At 29.6% G+C, this 25,878-nt stretch overlaps 1 protein-coding gene across 1 annotated transcript in view; it reads left to right on the top strand.

The window, feature by feature from the left end:
* The window catches only part of LOC109597669 (proton channel OtopLc-like), a 29,286-nt gene extending 13,539 nt beyond the window's left edge, over positions 1-15,747 (top strand). Inside the window, exons 3-9 of the mRNA XM_020013416.2 lie at positions 5,935-6,126; positions 8,125-8,247; positions 9,273-9,496; positions 10,595-10,771; positions 11,817-11,977; positions 12,218-12,392; positions 12,981-15,747. Coding sequence (XP_019868975.2) covers positions 5,935-6,126; positions 8,125-8,247; positions 9,273-9,496; positions 10,595-10,771; positions 11,817-11,977; positions 12,218-12,392; positions 12,981-13,963 — 2,035 coding nt within the window. The 3' untranslated portion in view covers positions 13,964-15,747. The remainder of the gene's footprint in view (positions 1-5,934; positions 6,127-8,124; positions 8,248-9,272; positions 9,497-10,594; positions 10,772-11,816; positions 11,978-12,217; positions 12,393-12,980) is intronic.
* Positions 15,748-25,878: the final 10,131 nt, after the last annotated feature.

Here is a 25,878-nt window from a genome sequence, read left to right as displayed (position 1 = left end):
ACAAGTGGGATTTTGCACATTCCAGATTGGACACTCCATTTTTCTTTTATAGCAGTGGCTTTTCAACTGCAAGAAATATAGACAACCTATTTTAGAAACACCTTGTATATGAAGTAAAATATAATTAATACATTGACAGCAAATATTCTAATGATAATATATAATATTTTTGAATCTATTTAATCTAGGAAATTCCAAATTATCAATTCCAAGAGACGTGCAACAACAACTAATATAATTTTAGCATGTTTAATAATAAAATTGAATTGAATGCATAAGAATTATAAATTAATTAAGAAGGATGATAAAAACCAAAAGACTAAAGTACATAATACGATAAAGAATTGTCACAGTCAAATTGTCTACAAATATAATTTTAGAAGCGTTTTCTTTCTCCTGTACGATTTTAAGAAGTTCTTGTTTGCTCTTGATGTTTTTTCTTCGACGGATGCGACGGTCTAACACTTCACAAAAGTGCTCAATAGGATTTAGATCGGGGGACTAAGACGGCCATTCAAGCACGGTTAATTTTTTTCATTAGAAAGCACTCTTTAATAATTTGAGACGTGTGTTTGGGTTGTCTTGTTGAAATATCCAACGAAGTGACATTTCTTCCTCGTCAAATGGAAACATGGTGATTTCCAGTATGTCCCTGAATTGAAAACGATCCATTTTACCCTCCACTTGTGTCAAGTGTCCATCTTTGGATCGAGAAAAGAATCCCCAAACCATAACGCTTCCGCCACCATGTTAACCGTAAGAATTTGATATTTAAAATGGTATGTTTCATTCCTCCTGAGTCCCATGACAAGTGGGATTTTGCACATTCCAGATTGGACACTCCATTTTTCTTTTATACCAGTGGCTTTTCAACTGCAAGAAATATAGACAACCTATTTTAGAAACACCTTATATATGAAATAAAATAAAATTAATATATTGATTACAAATATTCTAATAATAATATAAAACTAATGAAATAAAATATATTTTTGAATCTAGGAAATTCCAAATTATCAATTCCAACAACTAATATAATTTTAGAATGCTTAATAATAAAATTGAATTGCAGAATTATATGTTAACTGAGAAGGATGATAAAAACCGAAAAGACTAAAGTACATAATTCGATAAAGAGTTGTCAGAGTCAAATTATCCACAAATATAATTTTAGAAGCGTTGAATTTAAAACTGTAAGTACTCGTCCAACTATTTTTAACGAAATTACTCACCAGCCACGATCAAAGTGGATGGAGATACTCGAAACAATCTAGTTAATGTCTTTTAAAAAATTTTGAACCGTTTGAATTTATTAACTAATAAAACCCGAACGCAGCTATTTTTATCACCCTACCGAAATCTACGTCGAATTAATGTAACAAATTGGCTTCCGACATATTTCAAGATGTGTCCAGTGTCATTTTCCGCTGAATCCGAAATGACGGCGTTAATTATTCAAATAAGCCTTTCGGTGTCGTAGCCGCGTTCATTGATTAATTAAAACTCCTTGTTTTCCTGCCGGGACTAAATTCAATTTGAGAGGCCGATAACAATACGGCGGAGGCGCTAATGGTATTCGCTTTAATCGTCGTCGAGATGGGAAATAAAAGTAAAATGAATTTTAATTGCTCGGCCGGCTAAAAGTATTTAATGTATCCGTAGTTTTTGTCAATCCAATTTTAATTAAACTCGTCAATATTTTGATGTTGTTGAAAATGTTTTGCCAGGTGTTTTTTGAACTCTTAAAGATTTATGTTCTATTTTTATAAATGAGCTCCGGTTTAAGTGGAACAAGCTGATAACATATGTATTATCTTTTCCTTCATTACATGCCAACATCTGGTTTGGATGTCTTCACCCATTCCCAACACTTCGGTTTCTTTCATCCCATATTGGTTTAGGTCTTGTGCAACTATTTGACTATTTCGGTAAATTAATTCAATGATAGATATGAGATCAAAACCAACAAACCACTACAGTCATCCGAACACCCCAATCAAACTGCAAGTACACGTGTGCAAAACCAATTTAGTTGTTAAACGCGTCTGATACTTAAAAACAATGTGGGAAATGTTCCGAGACCGGTTCAATGGAATAATTGACTTGTTAGGAGGAATACAGGACACCCTAATACTCTTGCAGTTGGTGATGTTAGGGTCATGTGTTCGCATGTCGTTCAACAACACTCGTCATAAGGTAATTAACTATATATTTTTTGTTGTTGTTTCAATTCTCAATATTTGGTGTTGATATCAAAGATACTTCAAATATCTAAGGGGTGTGTGAAAAATTTTTGACGTGGATTTTTGTGATCTTCCTTGATTATCTACATTTGTTAGGTTTTATATAATTGTCAAAAGAAATACCAATTTAAAATTCGTCCTTTTGAGTGAAACAAATTGTCATTGATTTAAATCTAATTTAGACTTATATTGAAATTCAAGATGGCGCATCCAAAGTTGATACTTAGACAACCATTGACTGTGAATCTTTAAAAAGTAAATTTTTTATTGCCTCACATCAATAAAACCCCGATCAATCCATGTGTTTCTAGTAGACTACCCTTTTAGTGAACATTGCGTGGAGAAATGTGTTTTTTATTCAGGTCATGTCGCCCCCAGTTCTTAGTTAAGGCAACGCGCCAGTGTATAAAAACACAATATTTTACAGTCGACGACAGATTTACGTATCGGAAGGGGAGAAAAATGAATGAGTGCGTAAGGACTGAGTTGGAATCTGTCAAGTGTGAATTACGCACAGTCCTAACAATACTTACACACACTTACACAGCCCCATTCAGAACAATTTCTAAAAGACGATTAGTAAATTGTAGGTGTAAGACTTAAAAGGTTATAAGTAACAAAAATCAAAGATAATTGTTAGTTTTTGTGGTATTAATCATGATCATTTTCTAAAAAGAAATCATTTCCAAGATTAGATATTTTCCATTATTAAACAAAGGCCAAAATGAGCATAATAAATTCTTCTGAAATTCCTTCAGATCCTGAACATAAATAAAAATCCACGTCGAGCCAAACCATAAAGATACGCATCTACTTATAGTCTTTGTGTGGAACGTCTACAGGTACGCACGGTCGCATGTCAGTCGTGTTTTTATTCAAAAATAGCTCCGAATTGTGGTACATAAACGTCTACCCTCCTGTTTTATTGTCGATGCTTATTTTTTATGTGGCTTTCCCCAGTTTTCGGTTGTATTTATAGGACACGTGTGCCTTTTGCGGTTTTCGAGGGACGGGCACGTTGAATGATGCACTTTCTACCAAGCTACGTTCACCCAAACATTTCTGCAATGTGTGTAGGTTAAATATAAAATGTTCTATGAAGTTAAATGTTTAAATTAGACGAATAAATTATATAATAAAAATGAAGTACCAATTAAATTAAAAAAATAAAATAAAATTATTAATTTAAAATTAATAAAATTTATACTTAAAAAAAATTTACTAATTTAATATAAAATAATAAAATTATTTTTGTAAAATTTAAATTTATATATTTAAAAAATTAAGCTAAAAAAATTAAAAACTATTTTAACCAATTAGATTTAAACATATTAAATCTATCAATTTATATTTATAAAAATAAATTTATCAATTAAATTAATAAAAAATAAATTATTATTTAAAATTTATATAATTTGTAAAATAATTATTTTTTAAAATAAAATTAAATTCAAGTAATAAAATTCCAAAAATTAAAGTTAACAAATTAAATGTAAAATAGCCAATTAAATAAAAGAAATAAAATTAAAAAAATTAAGCTTAAAGAATAAAAATAGCCAACTAAATGAAAAAATAATCAATGTACAAAATTTAAAAAGTTAAGCTTAAAACTATTTAAAAAAATTTAAAAAAAAATCAAATACATAATTTAAAAAGAATTAAAATCAGTTTAAAATTAAATAAAGCTTAAAAAATAACCAATTAAATTTAAAAAATAATAATAAAATTGTTCATTTGAATTTGTAAAATTTAAAAAATTGAGCTTAAATTTTAAAACATTAAGCTAAAAAATTAAAAATAATCAATTAAATTAAAAAATAATAATAAAACAATTTTCAGTTATAAAAATTTTAAAAATTAAGTTAAAAAAATAAAAATAATAATAATTTACAAATATTTAAATATATAAAATTATGCTAAAAAAGTTAAAATGAACAAATTAAATGAAAAAAAAAATAAAATTTTAAAAAAGAATCTTAAAAAACTCAACAATCTTGAGGTTGTTCTAAAAAATTAATTAAATTAACAAACAAAACGCAAAAATGTCCAGAAAAACTTTATTTCTCTACATAATGCATTTTTAGTTTGTTACTATTTTTCATCAACATCCACTTTGTTGGCTGTCAAATAAATACTAATTAATGTAGCGTCTTAAAATTTTTTATCAAAGTATTAAAAAACATTAAACGAAATTAATTGTATTTAAATAGCTTTTATGAAAATATAAAATAATTTCTGTTGTAAATATATATTAAATTATTCTTCATTAAAATTCTAATCTAACTTTTTCAATTATTTTTATAAAATATAATAATAATATATATAATAATTTCCTTTGAACAAATTTAATAAAATGGATATTAAATGTGTATGAAAATCAAAAGAAATATTATTACTGTAGAAAAATATAATTTGTATAACCCGATTTGTAAAAATAATAATTAAAAATATTATCAGAAAATAAAAATGAAGAAGATAACACAGATAAACATGGTATATAACATATCATTAATAGTATTTAATAATTATACATATAGATAAATTGACAACAATAAAAATAAACTTTGTGAATGGAATTTGGGTAAAAATTGTTTTTTTATTTAATGCCAATACTGAAATTATAAAGAAAGATATAAATTAAAGATAATTTTCTCCAAAATTTTGCTAATTTGTTTATTATAATTTTTCTATTATAAATTTAATAGTATGGTGTGCATTTTAAAATACACAATATATGTCATTGAATTATAACAAAAATAAAAATTACATACATAAATAATTTTGCTTTTAAAATTATACTTTGTTCCTTTATTGTGTAGATGAAAATATAAATTTATATGTTACAATTTTATTTTAATCTTTTATTCAAAACAAAAAAAAAATTTTGTACAATACAATTCCATATATTTCATTTTCAATTCAGAGTGGCAAAAATGTAATAAATGATAAATGAATTTTAACAATTTAAACAATACCCTTTCATACACAAATGAACATTTCCCGTATCTGCCAATGCATATGGAAAATTTAATAATCTTGAACAGACATGTAAAAACCGTCCCGATCTGAATATATCGATTTCGGAATAGAATTCTTGTTTCGAATTCAATTTTCCACTGCAATCCTTCCAATACAACAGTCACTGGATATCGTCAAATAAATTGTCCCCAATTGCAAGACTTCCGATTTCCGTCGCACCATTCCAGTGATTCACACATACAATCTTCTTCAATAGGTCCTCAAATTGCGAGACCGCAAGAAATCGATTTCACACGTTTTAATTGTGATTTGTGTGGCTTTACCAAACTCTTGTTAAGCCGAGGCGTAACGACAGTAATTGAATTATCGTAGGGCCGACGACGCTAATACAGGGTTGTTTTAAATGACGATCGATATAAACAGACGCGGCCTGACGACAGGACGATAGTTGTCGGCGGATCTCTTGAATTTACACACTTGGCGAAACACGAAACCGAATCCAGTTTCGCTACGTAATGGCCTTATAAATCACGAGTTAACTCATTTACGTGAAGCTTATGTATCATCGTTGGGGCTGCGGATCCAAAGGGTGGCAGAGGATTACGATAAATTGACTGAACAACGCTCAAACATAAAGATAACAAATTAATTATTCTACTTTGTTAAATTGAAACAAACACAACTGCATAAAAGTTTCGTTTTTATTTTTCAGCTGGCCAACAATACCACCCCAGAACATGAGCGGCGGCAGCCGAAGCAGCGCCCTGGGGGGTGGCGATCCGTTGCTGCCGTCGCCGGCATCGCCCAGCGCCGTGATCGTGTCACCGGAGACGTTGAGCCACTCATCTCCTTCCAAATCAACCAGACAATCGGCCCATGTTCAAATCGCACCTCCACCACCGAAGTAAGGATCGATAAGCGAATAAATCATTTTTATTTTAATTTCATACACTAACTGTAACAATGTTTCATTTCATAAAGTCTGGAAGCCAATATAAAAATATATTACTCCACAGGGAAATTTTCCATGCAGACGCAATAAAAGTAGATTTCTGTAAAAATATTTACATATCATCGAGTTCGATTTAAATTCTCCAAAGTGATTGAATATGAAAATGTGGATGGCACGATATGAACGATTTTGTCGTGACCTTTCCTTGATTTTAGTGATCTTCCAAATTGTGTGACTCAATCTGTGTCACATTTACCCCTAGTTCTCTATTGACAAATCTACGATCCCTCTTGACTCATCAGTACATGGGGATGCGATAAATAAATCTTACTTTAGGGACGAAACAGCGCCATATATCAACAACCCAACATTAACTTTGCAAAAGTTCTTAGTCACGGGTCGCAGCAAGAGGGACACGACCATTACGAAGATTTTTATTTGTGCTGTTGACGGGGAGTAATTATAAGTAACCATAAGCTTCTTTAACTTGGCGACGTTTAACATCGTAAGCATCAAATTAATACCCTACAGAGAGTGTGCTCTATCTTGAGGTCTCAACGACTTGTTAACTTTGAGACTTTAATAAGACTAATATAAGATGCTCACTTTCTGACAACCAAATTAGAATCTGTTCCATAACACAACAAATTTAATGACTAATGTTGATATTTACGTTGATAACTAATCAAAAGATGGAGACTTGTTCAAAGTAATTTGCAAGATTAGTTTTATTGCTTTTGGCTACCACCATTAAAGAAGTAGAAGCATTTCCAACATTTTCAAAGAGCTAATTAGCAAATTAATTTCTCAGCAATGTAATAATTATTAATGTTTTCACTTTGGATCTGTGCTCCCATTGTTAGAAGGCTCACTCCGATTCCAGATTACAAAGTAAGACGTATCTCAAGTGTCAAGAGTCAGGGATTAAAAATTTTTAACCCTGGGGAGTCTAAAGGGGCACGTAGTTAATGAGCCTGCACGTGAATGGTGTCTTTTTCCACCACGTTCGCGGACCACTTCAGAAACAACAAGTCCCTGTTGTCTAGACGAATGAACACATGAATCGTTATAGTTTCTTGTTTAAAAAAGGATATTTTAAAATTGGTATATTGATGAAATTAACAATGATTGAATTACATATATGTAAGCTATTTGAAAGAAAAAGTATTTTAAACCATAAATTTATTTCTAAAGAGATGAACAAACTATTAAAATGTAAAGAAAAATTTTAAAATATGCTGGTAATTAAAAATATGAGAAAATCATAAATCATAAAAGTCTTCTTTGAAATTAATATTTTTGGTTTTATAATATTATCTTCATATATGAATGGTTACAAAAACATCTTGAACTTCCTCAGTTTTTGTTAAACTATTTTATTCAACTCTTATCTATTTAAGAAACTTCTTCTCCTCCTGCTAATTAAATTTTATTATTTAAACATAAAAAACTACTACTTAGTACTGATTTGATACATCTTCTATAAATATTCGGTTACTCTAAAAAAAAATTGAAAGGGGCTAAGGAAAACAAAGATATTGTTAAACTTTCAGTTTTTCTCAAGTTTTTACCAAAAATTAAATATTAATCACCTTCTGTAAATTAATATTTGATGATATTATTTATTTATTTTTCACATCTTTATATCCAAACGATTGCACAAACATCTTGAAATTCTTCCTCACTTATTATTAGTTACTTTTTTCTTTATACTCTTTTAATTATCAAGAATCTGTTTCCTAAGTAAATTGTAACAAAGAAACATGAACTATTAGTGTTGATTTCTTAATGCCTTTTCCATCAGAATTCTCCAATTCTCGAATAAAATTTGATAAAAGAGTCCAATTTCGAGGTCCCAAGGGCTTATTGACTTTAAACTTCCACTTGAATCGTTCGTTCACCTTTTGGCATATTCTTCGTGTTATTAAATTTGTCTTCGCCTTTTTTCAGATCAGTTTCGCCCGGACCGCTTGCTTTAACCGCCCTAAGTTACTACCAATACCATCAGCAGTATCCAGTTATGAGAAGATTATCCAGAGCTGAGAGGCAAATTGAATGGCGTCAGCTCGGAGCGTAAGCATACTTTTTTTACATCATCGCTCAGAGACAAATTCAAGAAAATTTAGTAATTTAAGCGATACCTTTCGTTGACAGTTAAATGTACCGTGAAATCCGATAAACAACAATGTTGAGAACTGCAAGTATTCAGTTTCCTCCCGCACTTTATCCGACAAAAAAATCAATACATACGAAAAAGGGGGACAAAGCATAACATAAAATTAAGAAAAGGGAACGGGAGAAACTGTGTTTATGGCCAACGTTGTTCCAACCCTCCGGGTTTTCGGTTGTCTTAGATGTGGAATCGTGTGCCCGGACCATAATTAAGACGGGAGCGTTTCACCGGGCTAATTGTTTCAAATCTGGACTGAAACGCAGTTTAATTATGCAGATCGGGACGATGATCATCGTTTAATAGGGATTTATGGTTTGTGAAAGCTGGTATTATCTAATTATAAGCAATTAGGTTGCTTACTTAGCCTTTAAGCGTATAAAATGTCGGAGAAACTCTTTAAAATATACTCCTTTTGAGTTTAACTTGAAAGAAACAATTTTGAATCAGCTACTGATGGACAATTTATGAGTTGCAGCCTTCGGATATATCGACCACCGTAAATAAATAAAATTGTAACCAAGTTGGAAGGCTGACAGCATAAAAGCCAATTTGCATAACTCCAACTTATCAAACATTACCACATTAATAGACATATGATTATTTATTCACTGAAGAACCAATTTATTCCATCTTAGTATCAGAAGCAACAATTTATTTGCTTGATACCTGAGTGTTATGCATTTATGACGTTTCCTCGTTGTGTGAGAACGGGTTCTTGCCTCAACATTATCGGTCAGTCTTGTTGTTGTTGTAATTAATGAACCGACCACAATCTGATTGAGCGTCAATGTTTCCATGCCGAGGTGTCGAACAGTTAAAAATAATCAAAGAGGAACTGATACGAATCGAGATGGTTCGAAAATAACTTCTAAGAGGAGTCCCCCAGAGAAACGCGGGTTATTTATCTTGACGAATTTGATTTCAGGGACGCCCTGGCGACCACACTCTCCGCACTTTATGGAAAGTTGCTTGTGGTAATGGGAACGGCGTTCCCAATGGCGGAAGTAATTTCCACCTACATCCCGCCCTCCTTCTACGAGGCTTACTATCTCTACCTGTACATCGGAAGCATGTTTTTCCTGCTCTACATGTACCTGGTGCTCCTCAGGGACAAACGCAAGCGTAAGAAGGAAGCCGACGCGACAGCAAGTACGTTCGATTTACAATTTTTTTTACTAAAAATTCAAGTACCAAACCTTCAAGGGGGGAGAACAATCGGACCATTGGATTTTTTTTTCTGCACACTTACTCACAAAAGGGCAACGTTCTCGACGAGTACGTCTCACACATGTGTACGAGGGCCACTTATAAAACAATGTCGCAGTATGAATCGGGTTCGACCACTTAGAATTTACTGCTGTGCTAGGGTCCTGAATTTAATTGAATAATTAAACTTTTCGCAGGAAGTTGCCATCTGAACTGTAATCACATTAGCTAGTGGAAAATCTTAGTTTTGCATAGGATGGATTTTAATTATGGAGATAGCGGGGCTCGCTAATTAAACGTTTGTGTTTTATACGCGGTCTAATTCGTTTATCTATGAGTCACAAGATGGCTACATCCGAATGAGACGAGGCAAAGACTGAGATAATGCAAATAACTGTATATGTTTATTGTAATAGCTGGATTATGTTAAATAAATATTTCGTAAAAGAGGTACTTAATGAATATAACAGTCACAGTTGAAGTTACTGCGATTTAAATTAAATGGAATTCAGACTGATATTTTATTTACTTTAAAGCAGAATATTCGGGATATTAAATTGAGAAATTCATCGAACCAAGCTGGAAAGGAAAAGTTCTGAAAGTCTTGTTAGAATCTTTTCTATCTATATTTTCGTTATGTGTCTTTTAAACTGCCATAAAAGTTTCCCAAGTCGTTTTTAATAGGAAAAAAACTAAAACAGGACAAAAGTTTGTTGTAACTGTTTTAATATTAAAAAAATACTAGTTGGAAACTTATGTTGTAAATTGTGTAAAAGTTTAGGTGTTTTTAAAATTTACTTTAATGCAAGAAGAAATTATAAGTTTGATGAATTTTATTCAATATTTTAACAAAAAGCTAAATATGTTTATCTCCAGTCTTTCCACTCTAACAATTCTTTTAATCAAAACTGTAATAAAAGCATTAAAAGCTGCCTGAGGCAGGAGAAATTCGAAAATATATTTTATATCCTTTCCATTTTTAACATTTTCTAATATAGCCACCTCTAATTTTATATCACCTTCACTAACAATTTTGTTTAGAATCATCAAAGTCAAAGGATGAGACAAGCAGTAGTATATCCACAGACGAATCGGACAACACAACAGGTGATTCCGGAAGCACCGTGGATTCCAAGAAGTTCCGATCGAGAAAGGTATCCTTCTCCACCCAAAAGCACAACCACTACGGAAGTTTCTACTTGAGAATGGGTGCAGTTGGTGAGTCCTAGAAAAAACTTTCCGGTTATTTCTGATAATAAATTAGTTGTTAAGAGTTTTAATGAACTTGTTAAGTTGAAGAAGATTAACACTAACGTGGGTGTGGAAAAGTTGGAGGCTCCATTAAAAGTTTTTGACGGTATATCTTTGGGCCTTTGCCGGTTTCATTTGCATTCAAGTGGACGGTTAGAAAAATAATTAATTTTGTATTTTACTCGACAAGAACGAACGCCACTAATGCTCTCTTTTCGTTAATCTTAATTCGTGTATTGAGAGGAATTTCTGACAAAATGAGCAGCGGTAAATTGAGACATACCTTAGGGGGATAAATTTCTATAATTGACATAATTCCAACTCAAGAGCCGAACGAGAAATCCATATAACTGCAACAGTCATTCGAAATAATAAGCATGCCGTGAACGGGCTGGAAGTGAGGAATGGGAAAATTAATTGGATATTGCGACATTTCCATGTAATCCTCTATATTAATATTATTTAAAGAAAAATGATTGAACGCCACAATGCACACTAAGCTGAATGGAAATGGTGTAACAGAAGTGACATCAGTTGGTGACAGATATTAATGAATGAGAAAATCATCGCTGACGCAGGCCTTTCAGCATAATGTTACCACAAACACAAAACCAATAACAGAACTGTCAATTAAATTATCCTTCAATAATATCAACGACGTTAAAAGTGAATGCGTGTCCATATTTGCTTTTGGCGTCATTATACACCGAATTCATAAATTCTAGTAGAAAATATTCGACAGAGAAATGAAAGCAATTTCCTGAAACTAATAATAGAAGACTATCAAGTTCCTTCTAAATTGTTCACACATGGCATTTCTAGACTATTATTCCTCATAAGAACGGGGTGTAATCTCGCCCATTAACAACGAAAACCATTACGAGAATGAATCATAAACATGTGAAAGTGGAACGATAACCATAAAAGATCAGACATATCAGGGACCATCTTCCGTATTTTTTACGACTGGACCATAAATTTTATTAGAAGTGATTTGGAATTTTGATTTCAGCTTTCGGTATCGGGAGCATGATCTACTCGGGACTGGAATTCGGACAATACTTTGAACTGGAAACGAACACCAAATGCCACAACGTCATGTTGGCCCTGACGCCAGCCACAAGAATGGCCTTTATTTTTATACAAATGTATTTTATATTCTTAAATAACGAAGTAGGTATTATTTTTAGACACGACATTATTTTTTTGCCTATTATTGTTCACGTATAATTGTTATTAAAGTAGTAAGAGGAAATATTTAGAAAATTACAAATCAATATTACAGAAATATTCGCATTTCCTCCTCTCCCTTATATAGGGGATGGGGGCAAAAATCACAGGCTACTATTAGATAAACCTCTCACGTTTTCCCACTGCCCCTTTTATTCACTTTCTTTATCTGTTATGTTCCAGCAAATGCGCGTTTACAAGCACAAGGTGGCTGCACGGTTCGGCCTAATGCATATGATAGGCACGAATTTATCGGTGTGGCTGAACGTTTTAGTGCAGGAGACCAAACACGAGATATTGACTTTCTACAATCCCGAAAATAATTCCCTTAGGATCTCTCACCGGATTCCCTACAAAGGTAAACATTATTGGATTAAGGGGCTGTACATCGAACCCACCCGTGCAACGTTGTCTTCCAATTAATTTTTAATAAAACTCATTTAATCCGTAAGCTCAGTTCTTTCTATACGAGTGCAGACACGTGAAATTTGATTAAAAGAATGTTTTCTAAAGGCGCAATTCTGTAGAACATCAAAATTACGAAATGGGATAACGAGATGTACAACTTCATTAGCGCACCTCTTTTGAAACCTCTATATTTTGTGGTGGCTTTTTTTGCCATTTACAAGGGCGCAAACGTGCGCAATTTATTTTGGGGACGCACAGACATTCTTGATTGGATCGAATTTAAACCGGATGGGGTGTTTTTGGAAGAACGTATTCGATTAAGGAGACACGTTCGATTTATGGCCCGTGGGAACAAAAAGGGGGAAAACAGGAAAACAAGTGTCTCATCAATTTTTCATACAGGGCGAAAAATTTCGTGTATTTTACGTGATTACACTCACAAATCAGATAACATCAAAGTTATTCGCAGCCTGTTTTTATAAACTTTGCATTATTTATGACACTTCAGTAATCTCTGATTGACCATGCGTTTTTTTAGGGAACATCTTGGGCCTCCCAACTCCATCCGACCATCACCCGGAAAGTCACGGTCATCACATAGTGGCCAGAGGACTGAAAGGTCCCCACCATCTTTACGAATGCAGACGCACGAATATAATCGGTTCCTTGGTGCAGGACGCGTCACCCTTCCTATTTCCCTGCACCATCGAGTACAGTTTGATATGCGCCGCTATTTTATACGTCATGTGGAGGAGCATATCGAAACTGCCCCAGAAGGGGATGCTCAGCTCCAAACAGGACCTGAACGCTTACAAAAGAAGTCCTCACCATTATTCGGTCGATTGTGCCAGAGCGCACAAAGGCTTGTTTGTTGGGATTTTGTTCCTGGTGTTGACTATTATCTCCCTCATACTCTTTTTCGTGTTAATATCACGGGTGGAATTCGTTGGATTGGCTGTGATTGAGGTGAACATTTGCGAGTTAACTTTGTATGGATTGACGACACTAGCGTCGGTGATTGGAATGTGGCAAATTCGGCAGCTCAAGTATGACGGCAGTAAAAACTTGCAACTGGACAATATCCTCCTCATAGGAGCACAAACCGGCATGTTTATTTACAGCACATTTACTATAATCGGAGGTCAGTTTACAATTCAGAAGAACACAGTTCTAGTTTTGGTGACCGCTTTGGCGTCTCTGCTCCAAACTACTTGCCAGACCATTTTCATCCTCGACGCCTCCCGAAGGGCATGCAGCACTCCAGACCAAATTAGAAAGAAGCCTGGAAGACAGATCGTCACATTTTTGCTCGTAACTAATTTAGCCATGTGGGCAATCAATACCTTAGAAAAATCCAGAGCCGAATCACATCCAATTCAATTGCATTTTTACGGATTATGGGCCTGGACCATCATCACACACGTTTCAATGCCCCTGGCTATTTTCTATCGGTTCCATTCCACTGTTTGTCTCTGCGAAGTTTGGAAGAGGGCGTATAAAATTAAGCCAACGTACATGTGAAAATAGAGCAAAGCGTGGTCGTCGTCATGCTTTGCTCACCGTACAATCAATGACTATGCTCGATAGATTGTAGATCTGTAGGCTGTAGTACCATAAACATTTTTAAGACAAAGGCGAAATTTTGCAACAGGCAACAAGGTATTCTAAAGACTTTTCAGCAAACTGGATAATAATTTCTGTAGTTGTAGATTAAAACCTGATTTGCTGGAGTAGTAGTTTAGAAAGGAATCAAAGTACAAGCCACATAGACCAAGACTACGTAGATCTAGACTCAATGATAACTATTTTTTACTGTGTACCTTTATGTAGGTTTTATATTTGCTACAAGGTATTAGAAACAACATCCAGATTTACGTCCAAATTTAGACAATTGCATAATTAGTAGAACAACCTTAGAAGAAATCATATTTTCTTATACCTCTCAAATAAAAAATTATTTAATATGTAAAACACCTACGTGCAGATGTTACTTCTATCGTTTGAGTATGTATAATTAAGGAGATTTGTGTCAATATTATAATTATTCATTCATGTGCCTGAGCAATATTATTCAAATGATCTTTGACTTGATTGAATGATTAGCCATTTTTATTCAAGTTTCATTTAAATATTTCAATATTCAAACAAGATTAATAATAAGTTATGCGACATTCTTGTTGATTTTCTTATTACATAAAACACTTTAAAAAAACTTTGTAGATTCCTCAAACTAGTTCATGATTTAGATAGAATTAGCTCTTTCTACTATTGACAGATACTAAAAATACGTATATCTATGTTGGATAAAACTATTTTAACCAAGTACCCTAAATATGTTGCACATTTGCAAATAGTTAGATTGAGATGTGAAAGAAAATATGTGTTATCACAAATACAAAAAAATGTCTAGAAATCAAAATATAGATACCAAACTCATAATCAAAGCATGTTGCTCATCAATAAATATTCATATCCATCATTTTTTATATAATTAGGTAACATAAAACTAGTCTTAAATACTAAATGTTAATATTTAATCATTCACATCATTTTCTACGTAAATACTAAAATTTTATAATATCCACTTTGCATATCTAGTGCATCGAATAAATTTTATAACTATAAGGTCAGTAATCGAGTATAAATGTACGAATATTAACCAGTCGTTTTAGATACCTCCAAAATTATAACAAATTCATCAACTTAATTTCCTACAATTAAATTTTTTGACTGAACAAACTGGAAGTTCCGTAAAGATTTTCCAGCTCCAAATGGCTGTTGATTTAAATTATAATAAAATTAATGTATGTTCTGTTGTAATTTTATATTAATTATATCATGTACAAATGTTTGGGAACAATATGATATTTAGATGTAGGTTAAGGTACATTATAATTTTGATAATCATATTTGCTCCAGTAAGAAAACCCATGTTATTGTGTGTACTGTTTCTAATGTTGGTGCCAATCAAAAGCTTGTTATTGACTATTTGTGATTGTTGGCGATGTGAAAAGTCGATGAAAAGTAAACTGCAATAATTTAATAGACCATTATTTACTACAAACCAAATTAAATTACAGTTATTAGAGCTCGTGCATAATTCCACATATTCATCGACTTTAGATTAATTAATTGATATTTGTTTTGTGCCATACATTAATTACTGTGTAATAGTCGTTAGATAATTTATTAATATATTATTATTTGTTATGTATTTTACAATTTTATTGTATATATGAGTATTATTTTATTTATTTGATGTTAATTTTAATTGCAAGTTGTTTACATATGATTATGTAAATGTATTCCATTAAACTATTATATCCTAAACGTGTTTCATTTCCATGTTTTACAATTAGTTGAAATGCAATTTATTTTGATAAAATCACTTTAAATATATATATAATTTCGATAGTCTTAAAATTCAACTCTTTAAAAATATATACCCAAGTTTTAACTTTTAATGGTATTTAATATCTGTAAAAATTAAATTCTATTTTAATAAATAAAAAAACTATATATATATATATATATATATATATATATATATATATATATATATATATATATATATATATATATATATATATATATAATAATACTATTCTATTTTAATAAATAAATAAATAAACTTTTTATTTATAAATCCAGTTTAGTCCACCATTAGTACTTTCTCAATATGTCAATAAGAATTTGATATGTAATGTGTTTCAATAAAATTACTTTGGATATCTAAAATTTGAATTTAAATTAAAGTCTTTAAAACTATAATAGTCAATATACTTGAAATTAAGCTTTAATTTTTTATAATATTTACATATTTTAATAAATATAGAGTGTTTTCCTTTTAACATGGTTTCCATCCGTTTACAAATATTTATTTATAATTCCATTTTAATAAATAATTCCTTTCAATGTCACTTAAAAGTTGACATACATTTTGTTTTATTAAAATCAATTTGTATAAATACATTTTATACAACATAGAATTTAAATTAAACTGTTTTAAAATATAGCAACATATCAGTAATTAAGTTTTAATTTTTTATACTGTTTACAAGTTTCAGTAAAATTTTTACTGAATAGAGTTTTTCCAATTAACATGTTTTTCATCAATTTACAATTTTTTATTTATAATTTCAATCAATTTATGAGTAACTCCAGAATAAATAACAAATATATATTTTGTGTATCTCATTGATAATAAGAATTAAATTAATTTACGTGATCAGAAAAAAAAATATATTAGAAGGATATATAATTAATTTAATACCTACAAAAATTATTGACTTCATTTTTAAATGTGTAAATCATTTTTGAATATAAATTAGCAATAAGTAATTTTTAAACAATATCTCAAAACCATTAGGGTTAATTACTTCAATCATCAACTTACAGTTTTCTCACAGAAGATGTTTGTTATTGTATCAAGAAACACATTAAATGTGGCGATAATCGATCTTTAATTCAATTAACTCGGTAAACATTTCTAAAGCTAACACGTGAGCGCACCTCCATAATCACCTAATCTAAGCCCGAGGCCAGAGTTTTGTGCGGGTCCCCAAACTCATCCGGACAATAAATTAAACCCACCCTTCGACCGCTGCAACACACCCCCATAGATACAAATGATACTCATTAAAAACGCCATGACATAACTGTACTTAAACGAAACGCATCGAAATGCTGATCCACCAACTACTAGAGGGGCGGATTATGGCGAACATTTTGAGTTGGTTTTAGTTTAGTATTTTTGCTTCTCCTCATTAGCCTAATTAAATTGAATGAATTTAAACAAATTTCCTTTTACTTTTTCACATTTACGGAAGTAAACACGTGTGACGACAAGTTCAAAGGTTTCAAATTTAAAAAACCACCCCTAAAAGGTAACCCAACACTCAAATGAAACAGGTAGGGAATAAATTTAATTACCTAATGAATTACAGTGAGCACACGAAACAGTCTAAGCTCTAATCTTCTAAGCGACACAACTTTGTCAGATTGTTGCAACTATGATTTTCTATAAATAGTGTGTGGACTAGCAGTTCATGGTATAAGTTAATGCGGCGTGAAAATTCGCTTCTGTGTTACGGTAAGGTTCAATTACTGCTGGATTTCAAACGGCGCATTAACATAACAGTAAAAACGGATTAAAACTTTGCGGTACCGTTTATTGTTTTAATTGTGTTTTTTATTTTTGTTGCATTCTTGGAAACCACAACCGTGACCGGATAAAGAATGATTCCTCCAGAGATTTCGGATTGGCAAATGTTTAATTTGCGTGTGTAGTGAATACAGTTGAACTAAGTCTTGCCAAGAATAAAGTTCGACCTATGAAATAAACTGCAAAATACAGATCCTCAATTTGTGGAGGTCGTCCACCATTTCTCAGAAGCTACTAATAGAATAAGCGCAGAAATTAATTATTAATAAACGTGGTCTTGAAAAAACATAGATTTTTTTAAAATGAAAACTTCTTTAATTGCGTTTGGCACTTTTTGGTAGGGGAATATATTATGGGTTCGCGTCACCGACATGCTCATTCATCAATTGTTCAAAGTTTCTTTTAGCAACCAGGGAATCGTGTTGATAGTGACGCACGCGCAGTGAGCTGGACGCCTCAGACACTTTTTGGATGGATGAAATCTCATGTATTCTCGTCACCGACATGCTTATAGCAGTATATCTGTAGCTATACAGCTGACGTATAGTGCTTGTATATCTTATAAGTGAAATTGAATGGATTTAGTGAAAAGTTCAATGTGTATATACTGTGCATTGTTGATATAGTGTGTTTGTTTGATTTTTATTTGATTGACCATGTCCGATGATCGAAAACTCAGTATTACAAAATATAAAACGACATCGAATCCGTTTTTACACGGTACTTAGATGAATCAAACATTTTCATTCCTTACTTTAGTTACTAGAAGCCTATTGCATCTATTTAGAACAAAATGAAATAATTGAAAGTACAAAAAGTCTAAGTATTGTGGAAATTAATGATGACAATGATGCAAATAATTAAAACAATGTTAAAAATCAAGTGCATTGAAATTTAAGTAAATACAAATACTATCCATAATAATATGATTGTATATTAATTAAAATTGTGTTTATATTTTGTTATGATTTTGTACAGCCCGTAATATATTTGAATAATGAAAAACCACATAAACATGCATATAATTGTTGCTTGGAGTGTCAATAGATGTGATAACCAGATTGATGTTGATAATTTTTTTTCAAACATTATGAAATTTCAGTTTTTACTTTTAACGGCAGTCTTTATAACTACCAATTTTTATTTTTTATTTATATGATTTTTATTCATGGGCATTGGCAACATTGACTAATCAGCAAAATTTTTCTTCAAAATTTGCTAATTAAAGATGTATTTAATGATGATGATTATATTATATTTTAAATTATTATCTTCTTGTATCTCTTAGGATAAAGTAGATTTAAGATGTCAACATTAAACCAAAAAAAAAAAAATATTTCTTCTATAGTTTTCAGATTGGAAATTTGAAACAAACCTTGAAAACCGAGCAGGAAAAAAGTTCGACTTATGAAGCTCCGAATTATCAAATAAACTACACGTTTAAGGTTTCTACGAAATTGTAGACGTCGTTTACCTTTTCGTAGAAACTACTAATAGAATAGATGTAGAAATTAATTATTATTAAAAGTGGTCCAGGATTTTTTTTTTTCTAAAGTTTCCACTCATGGCTCTGACAATCAATTTTTCTTCAAAATTCTAATCTAATATCTAATAAAGATGTTTTTAGTGAAGAGGATTATTTATGTTGAGAAAACTTTCTATATTTTTTATTATAATCCTCTTGCTATATCTTTTAAGGTAAACTAGATGTAAGATGTCAAAAAAGATAAAGATTTCATTCATTCTTGGAAACCACAACTATGACTAGATAAAAAATATTCCTTACAGAGTTTTTTGATTGGAAATGTCTAATTTGTATCTAAAGTGAATAAATGCAGTGGAATTTCGATAACCCGAATTATCATTAGCCACGAAAATATTTCGACTTGTCAAAGCTTCGTATTAGAGAAGTCGTCTACTTCTCAGAAGCTAATAATAAAATAAGAAATTGATTAATAATAATTTAAGAGATAAATAATTTCTACACCAACGATTAGAGAGTCTAATATGACAATAATGACTAATTTTGTAATATTAAGTCTTCCAATATCTGATCAAAGACATTTTCAAAATTTATTATAAATTATTAGAATTCAATAAGTTTAATAATGGTTTAGATGTTTCCTCCAAAAATTCTACTTATGGATTTATCGAAACATTAGAGTTAACGAAGTACGTATTATTATTTAGTCATGTTTTATTTTTAACTAACAATAACCGCATAAACGTTACGTAAGTTGTTATTATGTATTAAAAAAATCTTATGTTACACCGGATACGAACAATTAATCAATGAATCGATCGATCCTCTTTTATATTGTTCTATCTCACAACAGACGTAGACGCATCAAGTCAATGAACAAAACCCGAACGGAATCCGAAATTTGAACGCACCCTCGTAAAAGTGGGGTCGTAGTTATCGCAGTCAAAGACGCGGCGGAAGGGAAACGGGAACGGGGGATGAATGAAAGAAATCCCTTCGGGCCCTTAGGCTGAACGGTCACGTGACACAAACAACACGACCACGGTTGGGAGAGGGGTAAACGCATAGTTGGGTACTGGTGAAATTGGGTACGAGGCGAATTGACGCACTGCAATGCCGTTGCCGTTGCTTTCCTGAGCGAGAGAACCAGTTGTCGTCGTCGGCGTGTGTTGCACCGTTTACGGTCCGTGCGAACGTAAACAACGTTTCCGAACATTTCGTTGGTTTTGTGACTTTGAAATTGGTGCGCGGTCCCGCAGATGTTTCGTGAATTGTTTGAGCTGAAGCTGTCAATATGATTTGGTGAGTTTTGGTGGACGGTTCCTGCTGAACTGGCGAAATTTTTACTTAATTTGTTTCTTTACCTTAATCACGAATTAACAACTTAAAGAGTAATAAAAATTCGGTTGTGGTACAGGTGTTGCTATATGCATTCAATTCCTGCAATTCCTGCTAATCAAATATCAACAATGGTTTATTTAGTATTATCGTATTTTTATTGGGATTGGTTTCGTTTACAGTCAAAACAATAGACGGATTGTTCTCATGTGATTCGTCTTCGTTTGTCTTTTGAATCTATTATCTTTTGTGTTTTGGTCCGGATCTTTGCCGTCTACATTTTCAGTTTCGTTAGTACACACAATTTTGCTTGTTGATATAAAGATTTAATCTGCATGTTGTTCTTTACATCAAAAATTGTTTTTTAATTATGAGAAATTTTATTCCTGCTGCACTGTCTTAAATTATATGTTTCATATATTCACGTTACTTTCTTTGGCGATAAAATTGTTCTGTAATTAAACAATTAGTGCGTTTAGAGTCATATATTTATGTAAATCAGAAAATAATTACGAATACAGTTAAAGTTAAGTTGTAATTATAAAATTGTATAAAACAAATTTGTTTGAATAACATAACTTTTCTAAAATTTTCGAAAGTTTTAACATCAATTAAGTGTTGTAATTTATCCTCTTTATGTTACTTCAAAAGATCAAGTCTCATTATAAATTAGAAAATCAAAATAATTTTAAAGATAAATTTAAAAGTAGATTTCGTAGTTTTTATTTATTTATAAAATTAATTAATATAGTTGTTAATATTCCTGATGTTTTAATTGCATTATGTTGTACACTAGCATTACTTTTCTTGGTTGTAAAAAAATTTGAAAAAACAAGTTTGGTTCACAAGCTTATTTAGTTCATGAAGTATAAAAATAAAATAAAATAAATAAACTTTGTAAATAATATAATTGAATAAAAAATTATTAGGCAATATATTTAATTTAATTTCAATTTTAATTGTTTATCTAACTAGGTAATCACGCAAAGGTTTTTTTCATGAATAAAATAATAAGTTTAAATCTATTTAATAAAATTAAAAAATTACTTTAACTGTAATTGTCATTTACATATTGAACCTTTAATAAAATATAATATAATATTCAAAAAATGACGTGCTAATTTGATGCACTGTATAAATTTAAACAATCTTTTTATAATAATATTTGATATTTTATTTCATTATAATATAATTCAAATCAAAAAATTACTGAGCAATAAATTTCGTTCCAATTTTAAATGTTTATCTAACGGTAAAAATTATTAAATAACACTTATATTAATTAAGGAAGTTTTAATTGATAAAGTAATACGTTTTAGTTAGTTAATTCAATTAAAAATTACTTACTTCCTTTCTTTTAAATTACTGCTATTTTATAGGAACTTTTCAATATAAATTTTGAATATTAATATTATTTCATTGTATGGTAATATATGAAAATAAAAAAATATTACCTTAAGTATAAAAAATAAATTTTAATACTGATATACACAAATAAATTTTGTAAATACTGAAATGAAATAAATTATTGAATTTTAAAGTTTATTTATTTCATTATAAGGTATCAAAAAATTTAAAACTTTATTTAAAAAAGGAATGTCCATAATAAATTTGCTGAAATTAATTAAAAAATTGTAAAACAGTATAACTTTATTCAAATTTTTATCTTTATGAAACTGTTTAATTACATAAATTCTAATTATAAAAGAAGAAGTTTTAAACTATTTAATCAAATCAGTTACAAGAATGTAGATAGAAGTATTTTTTCTAATTTATTCTACTTCATGGAAACTATCCTAATTTAATAAACTTCAATGTTAATAACCACCATAAAACTTTTCTTTAGAAGATTAATGAACATCTCTGTTATATTCTAGGAAACTTATGTGAAAACTTTGTTATTCTAACAGGAACGGAATTCAAACTAGTTAAATATATACGTCTAAATTAACAAAATTCTCAACATAATTTTCTACAAAAATCCACAATATTAATGTCTTCAAACTACTTCAGTAAATAATAATGAAAAGATTAAAACTTTTGTTACACATTAAAACGTTTTAAGGAATGTATGTTCATATTTTATTAAAGGAGACACAGTTGCAGGAATTTTAATCATAACAATGTTTACGACACCGTTTGAATTGAACCATTTCAGGTTGGTATAAAAATTGTTTTATTTTATTAGCTGTTGAATAATATTAATCTTAATTAATTTCTCAAGGTTTGATAAAATAATTTATATAAATTATCATACATGTATGATATTTTTAATTTTATTGAGCCATAAATTTAATCAGTTGGATTCGAACCGGCTTCATTCATTCAAAATCCAATCTTTACGATTTTAATAATATTTAATATGGGAAAATCGATTCTTTAACAATCTATTAAAGAAAGTTAATTTTATGAAGCCTCGAAACTTTCCAATTTTAAATGTAATTTAAATAAATATGAATTATTTAATTTTTTTAATCAATAACAGTTGTGCGGCTTCGCACACGTGAATGACAATCGTGGTGCGATTAAATGAAAAACTGACGTGGGGGTGCACGTTCGCATCAAAAATTATGAAAACGATTTCCCTTTGTTTGATACCGCAACGTTTTCGGAACGGCTCGTAGCCAGGTTTCGATCGACGTCTGATGGCGTCCCGATGCTTCTTTGTTCCGAACAGGTGTTTGGTGGGGGTAAATGCACCCCGGTGCGTTTCCTCTTTCCGCGCTTTGTTTTTGCGTGACGCAGCGGCACACGCTTTTTATGCCGCGTTTGAACGCGGTACGTTGGACATTCCTGCATGCAGCCGGTGGCAGGGAGGTTTTGACCCTTGCTCTCGTCGGCGACGGGGTAAACACTTGCCGGCCGCGGCGGTACGGTGGAAACGGGGGAGCTGGTACGGAGTCTGGAAATCGCATGCAGGGGGTAAACCGGAATTTATTTGGTATCGATCCGGGGGTTGGACCCGGTCGGTAAATGCCGAATGTGATGTTTGAAATAATAATGTAGGATTATGTTCATTGATTAAATTTAATTAACAATTATTATACATGTATGTATTGAAGGGAATTACACTTGATTTCAGGAACGCATAAATTAGTGTATATTGCAAAAATAATTTGTTCGAAGTTTTAACTAATTAAGTAATTCGTACATGATTGAATTACTTAATTATAGTAAAATACATAATAAATTAATGCGATATTTATTAAAAATTAATTTGGAATAAATTTAATAATAAATAATTATATTAGGACGAAATATGTATAGTTATTGTTGAATATTATTATAAAATAAAATAAACAAAATAAATTTGCAATATTTGTTAATCCATTTTAAAATTCATATTCCATTTAATTAAATATATCGTATAAAATAATAAAAATTCCTTCATCATTTTAAAATTTCCCTTTATATATCAAATGTTTGCGTATACTATATCTAATAAAATATTGTACTGTTTAGAACTAATTTAATTAAATATATCATATAAAATAATAAAAATTCCTTCATAATTTTAAAATTTCCCTCTATATATATATATATATCAAATGTTTGAGTATACTATATCTAATAAAATATTGTACTGAGTTCTACTACTAGAACTAATTTATAATAAATAACATATTATAAGATCGATTAATACATTCATCAATATATTTTAATAAGTTTTATTTAATTAAATATTCTTATATGAAAAGAAAAAGCTAAAAAGAAATTGTTGAATTTTTTTTATATTTCAGTTACAATTTAAATTTAATTAAATATATTCTCATAAAAAATATATTAAAATTTTTTTTAATATTTCCAAATATTTTTATTAATATTTCCAAATATTATTATTAATAATTCCAAATATTTTTAACTAAATTCAACAATGGTTAATGAAATTAAGATGATACTAATATAAAATAAAAAACGAATGGTTCAATATGATCAATGATAAGATCAATTTATGAATTCTTTAATATTTTAATGAATCAATTTTAAGTTTATTTAATTAAGTATACTTACATGAAAAGAAAACTAAAGAGAAATTGTCGATTATTTTTTATATTTCAGTATTAATCCCAATTTAATTAAATATATTCCCATAAAAAATATATTAATTTTTTTATTAATATTTTCAAATTTATTAATATTGTATTAATATTTTCAAATATGTTTAACTAAATTCCACAATAATTAATGACACTAAAATATTAATAATTTAAAATAAAAAACAAATTATTTAATATTATGATAAGATTAAATATATCCTCATAAAAATATATTAATATTTTCAAATAATTTTTACTAAATTTAACAATAATTAATTAGACGATAAATAATATAAAATAAAAAATGTTTATTAATAATAATTTAATTTTAAATCGAACTTGATAAATTATATTCGTATAATACTAAAGTTGGTTGAATAAATTCTAGAAAGAATTCCTAATTCTTCTTTTATTAATAATTCAACATACTCAAGACTTTTTTATATTTCAGTTACAATTAGAATTTAATTAAATATATTCTCATAAAAAATATATTAATATTTTTATTAATATTTCCGAATATTTTTTATTAATATTTTCAAATATTTTTATTAATAATTCCAAATATTTTTAACTAAATTCAACAAATGGTTAATGAAATTAAGATGATATTAATATAAAATAAAAAACGAATGATTCAATATTATGATAAGATCAATTTATGAATTCTTTAATATTTTAATGAATCAATTTTAAGTTTATTTAATTAAGTATACTTACATGAAAAGTAAACTAAAAAGAAATTGTCGAATATTTTTTATATTTCAGTATTAATTCCAATTTAATTAAATATATTCCCATAAAAAATATATTAATATTTTTATTAATATTTTCACACAATTCCACAATAATTAATGACGCTAAAATGTTAATAATTTAAAATAAAAAACAAATTATTTAATATTATGATAAGATTAAATATATTCTCCTAAAAATATATTAATATTTTCAAATAATTTTTACTAAATTTAACAATAATTAATGAGACGATAAATAATATAAAATAAAAAATGTTTATTAATAAGTTAATAATTTAATTTTAAATCGATCTTGATAAATTATATTCGCATAAAACTAAAGTTGGTTGAATAAATTCTAGAATGAATTCTTAAAAATGTAATGATATTAATATAAATTAACTAATTAATATTATTATTAATGAAAATTAACATTAAAGTAATATTAATTTGAATTTATTTTTATTTTATCTGTGAAAGAAATTAAAATTCCTTTATAACATTAAAAATTCCATAATATTTATGCACGAAATGTTTTCATTGAGTTAAATTGCTGAATAAATTCTCTATCGATTTGTAATAAAAACTTAAGTAGTCCGTAATTCACATTTCTGTTAATTTTGAAATAAACTATGCCTCATTCTCTTTAAAATTGTTATTCAAATTGTAGTTCTTCA

The sequence above is a fragment of the Aethina tumida genome, chromosome 7 (genome assembly GCF_024364675.1).
Source record: "Aethina tumida isolate Nest 87 chromosome 7, icAetTumi1.1, whole genome shotgun sequence".
Lineage (NCBI taxonomy): Eukaryota > Metazoa > Arthropoda > Insecta > Coleoptera > Nitidulidae > Aethina > Aethina tumida.
Note: the sequence above shows the minus strand (reverse complement) of the source record. Positions and strands in the feature narration are given on the sequence as shown.